The sequence below is a fragment of the Trachymyrmex cornetzi genome, unplaced genomic scaffold, assembly GCF_001594075.2.
Source record: "Trachymyrmex cornetzi isolate Tcor2-1 unplaced genomic scaffold, Tcor1.1 scaffold558, whole genome shotgun sequence".
Taxonomy (NCBI): Eukaryota; Metazoa; Arthropoda; class Insecta; order Hymenoptera; family Formicidae; genus Trachymyrmex; species Trachymyrmex cornetzi.
In genome coordinates, this window is record NW_017299869.1 from 287,240 (window position 1) to 297,447 (window position 10,208).

The window sequence follows — 10,208 nt, forward strand, 5'->3', positions numbered from 1 at the left end:
CTAGAGCGAAAATTTGCCCTGGATAGTCTTATTTTGATGTCAGATTCGTATTCAGCGACTCAAAATATATAAGAATAGCTGGGTCTCCACCCCAGCATAGGGTACTTTTTTTGTGAGCTTGTGTAATTAACGCATTAAAAATATTATTTCTTTTAAAAATATATAATCAATTGAGTCTTGTTCTATATCATAAACTACAATTTTTCTATCTTGCACAGAATTTCTTCGCAAATAAAATTTACATAAGATTTATGCCGGTCACATTCTTCCTTGACAGATTGTATATTATAATAGACTCCCACGGGTATTTTCTATGCAGAAGTTATGTGTTTCACGAATTAGCTCCGTGTTCTGCCAAATTATCCATTATTAAGGCTGAAGCAAAACGCATAATGCATAAAGCATAAGAGTGTGGAAATGTCCACTAAGGAGGCCTGACTCGAAGCTTTGTGGTCGGTCGCAGCGTTTCGCCCTGGTCCCACACTACTAGACTCATCAGTAAGGCGATGTAGTGTGGGACTTGCCATAGACGCCTGGAATGAATCCAGAATGATATTTTATTTAAAGGGAATTTGCGCGGCGCGGTGCTTATGCGGACCGAGTGAGTTCCGTGGACCTCTAGTGGCGAGTCGCCACAGGACTCCACCCCAATGAGGGCGCGATCCAACAGATTGCGTCGGAATGATAAATATCAGGGACGAACGCGGTGATGCTCGATGCTGCTTGTGCTGCTCTATGCTGCTCTGTGTGCTGCTCGATGCTGCTCGGTGCCGTTATGTGTGAGCGTGTGGCGAGCGTGTGTGAGCGTGTACAAGAGCGTGTGTGAGCGTGTGCAAGAGCGTGTCTGAGCGTGTGCAAGCGTGTGCATGTGAGCGTGTGTGCGTGTGCGTGTTCAAATCACGTCGGGGTCACCAATGTGGAAATGTCCACTAAGGAGGCCTGACTCGAAGCTTTGTGGTGGCCGCAGCGTTTTGTCGTGGTCCCACACTACTAGACTCATCAGTAAAGCGATGTAGTGTGGGACTTGCCTTAGACGCCTGGAATGAATTCAGAATATTCTATTTAAAGGGAATTCGCGTGGCGCGGTGCTTACGCGAACCGAGTGAGTCCCGTGGACCTCTAGTGGCGAGTCGCCACAAGAGAATTGACCAATTAGAGTATTTTCTTTTTACGAAAGACTCTGATTAGTTGATTCTATTATGCTTTATGTATATGATATGCCAAAAGGTCTGTGCTCTAGCCTTAATAATGGATAATCTGGAAGAACACTGAGCTAATTCGCGAAACATAGCTTTTGCATAAAAAGTACCGTGTACGTCTAAAAAATATTATGACATACAATCTGTGATCACCGGCCTTTCGAATGCCATAACATTTCATGAAAATTGTGCATCACCTCATCAGGATCATGGTGAAAATACATAAAGTGAAGCATTGCGTATAATGGCGACAGGAATAGTGAAAACAACCAATAAATTTTTGCCCTCACTTTCCTGCGTATAATAGCGCTAGCATACTAAACAGCCAATCAAATTTTGTCCCAAATTCCTACTACGCAACCAGAAATGCTTCACCTGGTATATTTTCATCAGTATCAGGCAATTCGTCGTCCTGATAATCTACAATGTAAATTGCAATGTTCACAAAATGTTAGCATTCTAATAATGGATCTGAACATGCACAAAGATATATAACCTGCTAAATGCATAGTTTCTGTATAGGTGTATATTATGGTTTTAGAATCGCGAACAAATATATATGTATAATGTAAAGCATTATCAGAGCAAAATGAAAACGCGATGTATTACAAATATTTTTGCAGTGTATTCCTTGAAATACATATACACATGAAGAATTGAATCGAAAATGTAAAGAGATACAATTTGTTACAGTACGTGGCAACACAACATGTAAATTCTGCTACAAGACGTTCGCGTGCCAATCTGCATTGGAGATTCATTACCGGAGTCATACGAAGGAGCGACCTTTCAAATGCAGCATATGCGATCGAGGTTTTTCTACGAAGGTAATTAAATATATTTTACCTCGAAAGCGTATTCTGCGAATTGTTAATCTCTTCCTCTTTTTCTTTCTCTCTCACTCTTTTTCTCGCTTGTATTGTATGTCATCTTTGCTGATTTATATCTCGATGTTATGATACTTTGTTAACTGTGACATGTTTAATCATCTGGATATCATATCTTGATATATGCATCCTGTTGTAAAAGTATTGTTATTTTATTTAATTTTCACAAAAACAGATTTATGTTCGAATTGATATGACTTATATAAGCTTCAAACTTCTTAAAACTATGTTAGAAGACATTACAAAATAATATTGTTTAAAAATATCTGCACATCTCTTTAATCATTATTGCATAATCCCTCTAAGAATTCGAAAATACTGTTAGTTTGAAAAAAATTATCCTACTCTGCTTCTAAAAAATGTTCTAAATGGAATATTCACACAACATTAAATAAAAGTTCAAGAAAAACGCTACTTTTTTCACTTGATGAAATTATTAACATAAAACATTTCGTATGTCGTGATCAGCTGATATACATAGGTATAACTATAAACACTGCATATACATTTATTTGAATCCTAATTATTAGCTTAGGATGTTAATCATATAAAATTTCCAGAAAACTTAAATAATACCTATAGTTGCAAAACTTCTTATGAGATATGTACTTTAAATGATAAGAAAGTGAAATAAGAGAGTAAAAAAAAATAATATATATTACATATTAAATAATATTTCAGCATTATTGTTAGCATTAACAACATTATGAAAATATGCGCTAATATTTAAGGATTAGTCAACAATTAGAAATAAATAATTAAATATTAGAAATGCCTTATTCGTCACGCAAAGTTTTTTCTGCTATATCTATTCGCACCACTTTTATATTGTCCTCGTTGTTCTGCTGTACTTTCAGAACGATGATTCCGGTCAGCAAGTATGTTCCTGCGCGGATCAACCCTTCGCCGCGAAGGGTCCGATTCTCCCACAACCCAATTCCCAATATCGCTCGTACCCGGCGAAATCGGCCGCCGGAAATAGTGAGAAACCGAAACGCAGGCGGCGGCGGCCTGAGGAACGGAAGAACCGGGGGCGGACAGGAACAGGAGGGGGGCGAAGGCTGACGTCTGTTTATCCTGCCGTCCGCCTGCCCCCGCTGATGCCACCCGCCCTCGGACTTCTACCCTCGGACCACGTCTTCCTGGTAAGAGTCTCCTCTACCAGCAAGCGTACAACACGCGTTCGTCCTGCGATCTCGTGCAACCGATTATCATGATCAAGTCGCAATTATTTTTTTACGTAATAATATTATGTTCTTCCTTTTCACGATTGAAATGATCTAAATTCAATAATTCGAAACATAATTAGCACAAGTTTAAGTAAAATATATACATTCGCGCAATATATTCGATAACTTTATCAGAATAATACGGAAGCGTAAATATTGATTGGATATAACGTGATATATTACTTTGATTAAAAAAAGATATGTAAAAATGAAAAAAGAAGTTACTTTAACTCGTACGTATTCAAACAAAATAAGAAGCAAAAAGGATATTTTGTGATGAGTTAAATTCGTTAAGTCGTTAAAGTCGTGTAAATTTATTAATATAAATATATAATCGCAAGATGAACTTCCCATTTAAAATAATAGTATAAAGTCCCTAATCTGTACTATATAACATTCTACGGCGCAGATCGTTAATATATTGCACACAGATGCCTCACATGGATAACAATGTTACAACTGTTTCTTTCTAGGAACCACAGTCAACTGCTTAATTAAATACAATAGAACGTGTTTTGATGCGCAGGGTAATATGAAGCAGCATATGTTGACTCACAAGATTCGCGATATGCCGCCACATCTGTTCAGCGATCCAAAGCATCAACAACAGCAGCAACAACAACAGCAGCAGCAGCAGCAGCAAGAACAAGAGACTTCCAGAAGTCCAATGTGCGTCGATGATTCGAGCCTACCGCCCCCACCTCCACCACCTCCACCACCCCCGCCGATGCCACCGACGTCCATCGAGTCCACAATACCGGTGAAAAGATCGCCGGAAGGAGATCTGCCAGCACCGAAAAGACCAGCCAGTAAGTATGATATTACTCGCGTTCGTTCGCTTTCATATGGAAAAGAAAGAAAAAGAAAAATTCTCTTACATATACATATACACACACCACGCGCACGCGCGCATATGCACAGCACAAAATCTGCTTTTTCATCGAGCGCCACCCGTATTATCCGAACTCAGCTTCGCTCGGCTGTGATCTCATTGCTAACGCGTTGTCAATCACGATTGACGGCCCCTCTCGCTAACGAAAATCGTAGTTTGGAATGTCTGATGCTATTGCTTCGCAACACGCTTGTTAGACTCACTTTTCTTCCTGCTTCTTGTCCATCACTATTTCATCACACTAGATTGCTGGTGGCGGATTACGCTTATTCTGTTCATTTCTTCATTCATATAGGACAAATTGGATTTTTTGTAGCTATGGTGGCATCGTACTTTTATTTTCGATACTATGATACGAATAAATATTATTTTATTAGATAAAAGATGTCACATTTTTATAATTTTCAAGATCCATATAGCCTCAGACTGAGACTTTTACGGTTCTTTAATCATTACCATATCACTATCACGAAGTCAGGGGCAGTTTAGCGAAACTGTTATGTGTATTTGCAGGCCTGCCGAGCAAGCATTTGTGCCAGATTTGCAATAAGAATTTCTCCTCGTCTTCGGCGCTCCAGATCCATATGAGAACTCACACTGGTGACAAACCATTCCGATGCACCGTCTGCCAGAAGGCGTTCACCACCAAAGGCAACCTCAAGGTATAATACATTAATTTTCTAGATGTCGAAAGTCTGAGTCCCTTCTACATGTTCCTGAAAAGTCTTTACTAACACCAGCTAGCCGCTATCGCTTTCTACTAACGCCAAAACGCGTAAAACATCGCAAGTCGCTCGAGCTCGATGAAAGATCAGCGCTTTACCCGATCGAAAACTGACGCGTGATATCGCCTCTTATCGCCTTTCTAATATTTCTTACCGCAGGTGCACATGGGTACTCACATGTTTACCAACGGAACGTCACGCCGAGGTCGACGAATGTCATTGGATATACCTCCCCTGCCAATCACGCCCAAGGATTCGGAGTTTCTGCAAAGACGACCGGACCTTTTTTACCCGTATCTTCCCGCGCCATTCCTTAACGGCGTCCAGCAGAAGGTAATACTTATATCGCTCGAACTGAAAGGCTGTTCCGTGTCAGCGTAATTTAAAGGCGACTAGCGTAATAAGTGTTTTCACAAGCAAGACATCTTGCTGAATAGAAATGTTGAATTCATCAAGGGAAAATTTGCGGAAACTTTCATTTTATTGCATTTCCCAATTTTGCATAACGATTGCTGCTTAATTTAAAACGTTTGATAATACATACAATTAAATACCAAAAGCATTACGGGAGCCGCATTAACAATCACCGTTTATTTCACTTTTGTAAGTAATTGCTCTCGAATAAACCTAACCAACGGCGTACATTACTTACAGCTGAACGAGATTTCGGTGATTCAAAGTAGCAACGGGTTACCGCCCCATTCCTTGAGCGCGGGCAAATACGCGGCAAGTCTATTCGGCTCGGTGTATGGTGCTGGCGGAGGTGGCTTCTCCTTGGATAAACCAATGGGGCCAACCAGTAACGGACCTCTAATGGATGGCAAGTCCGCGATACCCTCGGGATCTATGCTCTTCCAAACACCATCGCCCTCGCATTCGCCTGGCGCGTCATCCAATGGTGGTAATCAGACGTCCGCTAACGTGTCTTGGACCGGCGATACTCTTCAGCACCATTTCGACCGGGAAACACCGAGCAGAACCGAGAACGACGCCACACCGGCTACAGCACGGTTACCACCGCCACCAGCGAGAGGAGAGGGATTAGCCGCGTGAAACATGACGGATACATATCTTTCCACCTAGCTACATGAAAGGCGCGATTGTTCGTTCCCAGCGGCCACATCTCCGCCACGTAAGAGGCTGATAATATAATTGATACAATTCTCTCAGACTGAATTAGTTTAGAAGAAGAAATAAAGAATCGCGACGATTAAATGTTGATAGCGGACAATCTCGACTCTGCCATCCCTCCGTCCCAATCGGCGAAGGTTTATTATTGACTCATTCGGTCCCACAAGACCGCGCGATCATCATATGGTGGAAGCTACGGTTTTCAATCGCGCAATGATGCATCGCGTAAAGACGATTCCGCAAATCTCGATTGGAGCAGTCGTAATATATCACAGCTATCTTTTCCGTGCTGTATTCGTGCATTTCAAAAGAAGACAATCTTCGGAACTGAAAACGATCGCCTAATCTCTCACGTCGGGAGAGCACGATCGGAACGATCACCGGGACAATCGCACGACCGAACGTAACTCGTTGGTGATCGAGTTTACTTTTGGCATTTCTTCACATACGAGTGACGACATATCCCTACACCATCTCTCTCTCTCTCTCTCTCTCTCTCTCTCTCTCTCTCTCTCTCTCTCTCTATTCATCTCTTTGCGCCCCTTCATCCCTTTCATCTCTTTGCGCCCGGTAGTAGTTTTCATTGTCTGCAAGCGAAGACACCATGTTCCTATTATCGCGCTAGTCTTAATATGCGTAAAAGGGGTCGATAGATTTCATCGATCCGTCGATGGCTTCCGAGTAGGCTAGGACACTGAGAGTTTCGACTCCGATTCGAAAACTCGATACGCGATGGGGCTCGATCGTGTCATCGTCGCTGTTCGCATTCATCGTTTATTCAAGCCGAAGCTTTCGCGTCGCTGGCTGTGATGCGGGCGACTCGTGACAAGACGTTCCGCTTAAATATTGATCCAGCGCGCGTGCTCGATCGAGCCTAGTATAACGTGCATACGTATCTACGTACGATTTGCGAATCCTTCGTACGGGATTCGTGGGAGTCCTCACGCTAGACGCGACGCCTAGACTGAGCTCAATTCGCAAGAGAAGGCGAGTATAGGCATATTGGAGCCACAAGACACGTGGCGTCGCGTCCTTACAGGTGTCCCCGATATAGTTCGACCGTCCATTCGCGACAGCGGTGGTCATCTCTCCGGGTTATCTAAGGCTACGTTATAAATACTTATATATATAAGGATATAAAAATATATATCTATATATATGCATATATATACGAAAATATTTGTAGAAGTATATATATGTGTATATATATTATGAATATAAATATATAAATACATGATTATGCGTATATATATATAGAGTTGTATATACGCGTGATTGTACATGTGTTGCTTCCGTTTGTTTACGATATGTATGCGTGCGATGTGTATACGTGATAGAAAAACGGAATTAGAACGTGACAAATGCGAGGATAATAGAGTATAAGCATAATTTAGAAGGCGGGCCCGGCAGCGCCCCTCGCTGTGATATGAGAGGAGCAGCCTGCAATCACTAAACCAATGTACTTATATCTTGTATTATAGTATTATAACAATGATAATAAATTTATTATCGTTTACATGCATGGATGGACGTATGCAAGAGAAACAGCATGCAATATATTACGAATGTTTGCGAATGCTTCGGAATTAGACTAATTTAAAAAATAACACTTAATACTATTACTTATTAAACGTCCATCCTCCATACATCATCGGCGATGTTTGCGTTGTCGTTGTAAATATTAATTATTACAAAATTACAATATTAATTAAATTATAATAATAAACATTATAACGTTTATTATATTATAGTAAAAATTATTATAACATTTATTATAATTTTTATTGAAATTGTTTATATTTGTAGATACATCGCTCATAATAATATAATTTAGATTAATTATATACGATGTTATTCATTTTTGTGAGAGATTACCAATTGGAGGAATAACGGCGTTAAATGCTATTTAAAATTTACGAAAACTTTTACAATTATTTTTCATTTTATTTTTCAATTTTACGGATAATTCAAAGATTTGTTAATTTATACAAATATGAGAGAGACTATGACTATATTATTGGCTATGTTTTAATATATTTTTTTAGACGCGATTGTAATTATTATATTAGAAAGTTAATTATCTATAATAATAATTTATAGAAAAAATTTTTAATATTAACTTTTATCTGTGATTCTTTAGTAAATAATCTATGTCCATGTAAGTAAAATATACATTACTACGACATTCGACATATTTAAATGGCATGATATGTAACAAAACATCTTTTACATTATTGATTGCGCGTAATACAATTCTTTTATCGAACATCAACTGAAAATAGCCAGTAATAACTTGATACAATAGCATTAATCATTATCACCTATATCACCTATATTATTTATGTATTTAAACAATTTTTGAACGATCGAAGCATCGCCAATGAAACGTATACCACACATTTACAATATGTACTAATTTATGATTTATTTATTATTCGTTTTTTTTTTTTGCGAAGTTCCGATCTGGTACCTATCATCTATGTACATCTACCATATCCACAATAAAAATGTAATTCTTTACACAAATAATACCAAATATTTAATAAATTCACATATGTAACAAAAAACGACAGATATTTTTTTCTTAGAAAATATAATATATGTTATATCATCAAATATGGATATTGTCAAATATGAAAACCTCCGTATGAAAACATTATTTGATTTGTAAATCCAAAAACAAACTCCAAATTTACTCTCCATATTTGCAGAAGCAATATTGAAACTCTTGCATATAAATTTCTTGTTATAAAATTTGTAAACGAAATTTTAAGAATGCATAGTGTGTTTAACTAAAGAAAATTATATTACGTAAATTATAAAAAATGAATGACTGAATTTATACGCGCGGAGGAATATTTTCGTAGGATGTGAATTCTGCTCGTCGAAAAGGAAATCATTGATTTCTACAATTATTTTACGCTGATTATTTTACTTTCGAATAACTTCTTTCATAGCTATGATACATTTAAATATTCTAGAATCATCTTTGAAATTCGTGAAAGATCTGCGTGCATACTATTGTAATTAGTATGACTGGCACGCAAAATGGAGTTTACGTGTAATTGAACCTACATGTATGTACATATTCACAAATTAATACTCGTGTAATGGCTTCTATGTATCTTCTCCTTTTTAAGACGAAAAAACCAATCTACACGTAACACAGCGAATGTTACAGCGGTACATGCTACATTACATTGACACCACTAAAAATGAAAAGTTCTCGTATAACTAGAAAACATACGCATCTCTAATGAACACTTCGATAAAATTATTCATCTGACGTCTCATTAAAAAGAAAGAGAGAAAGATTAACAAAGATAGAGAAGATCTCGAAAGAACTCCATAATTTTGACATTTGATTAAGTATCTCTTCCTCCCCCCCCCCCACCCCCCCCCTCTCTCATCGCGTAACGTTACCAAAAAAGACAGGGGAACCCCCCTCCAAAAAAAAGAAGAAAACAAAGTGTCACTCCAAATGTACAATCTGTCGCTTTTTTTAGGTATATTGCGTCCCCCAAAAATCAAAATCACTGATAGCTGCTTGCGACTTACCAGTGCATGGTTTATTCGTTTGTCTGCGGAAGATGTGCCGAGAGACTTGCGAGTTCCGTTAGTCGTCGAGGTAGCTTGACTCGACCAAGAAAGAGTGATTGAACTTGACGCATCAAAGCATATCGATGTTTTGTACTTATCAAATCAGATTATATTTTTACGTTCAAAAAGGAAAGAGACGTACTAGAAAGAATGGGAAATATATATCACCGGATAATATTCATCTTTGATGTGTAAGAGTGATCCTAATATAGCTACGGTGTATAAATTATTTGTATCGAAAAGCGAAGTGCAAGTTCGATGTATGAACCGTTAAACATTTCACTGATCAATAATTCCGATTGTAACTAGCCGATTACGAATTAGTTGTTTTACGATATACCATAGATAATTTTTTATGAATTTGTATATTTCACAAATATACACAAATACATTTCCCATAATAATTCCATAATGATAATTCAGAAACAAAACAATCGATTAGAAAATCTTCCACCACTTATATTTCGTAATGATTACAGACATATAAAATTACAAATCTTTCTGTAGAAGAAAATATAGAATTTTTTTCTCCGTCTCGAGAAAGT

At 38.2% G+C, this 10,208-nt stretch overlaps 1 protein-coding gene across 3 annotated transcripts in view; it reads left to right on the forward strand.

Annotated features, from left to right (window-relative positions):
* Positions 1–7,166, forward strand: part of salm (spalt major) — a 94,807-nt gene extending 87,641 nt beyond the window's left edge. The window contains exons 3-8 of one of the 3 annotated variants that reach the window (XM_018514727.1): positions 1,893–2,026; positions 2,944–3,231; positions 3,842–4,124; positions 4,721–4,869; positions 5,092–5,265; positions 5,587–7,166. In XM_018514727.1, the coding sequence (XP_018370229.1) occupies positions 1,893–2,026; positions 2,944–3,231; positions 3,842–4,124; positions 4,721–4,869; positions 5,092–5,265; positions 5,587–5,985 (1,427 nt within the window). In that variant the 3' untranslated portion in view covers positions 5,986–7,166. The remainder of the gene's footprint in view (positions 1–1,892; positions 2,027–2,943; positions 3,232–3,841; positions 4,125–4,720; positions 4,870–5,091; positions 5,266–5,586) is intronic. The other 2 variants (XM_018514729.1, XM_018514730.1) reach the window with 2 other exon arrangements.
* The last annotated feature ends 3,042 nt before the right edge of the window (positions 7,167–10,208 follow it).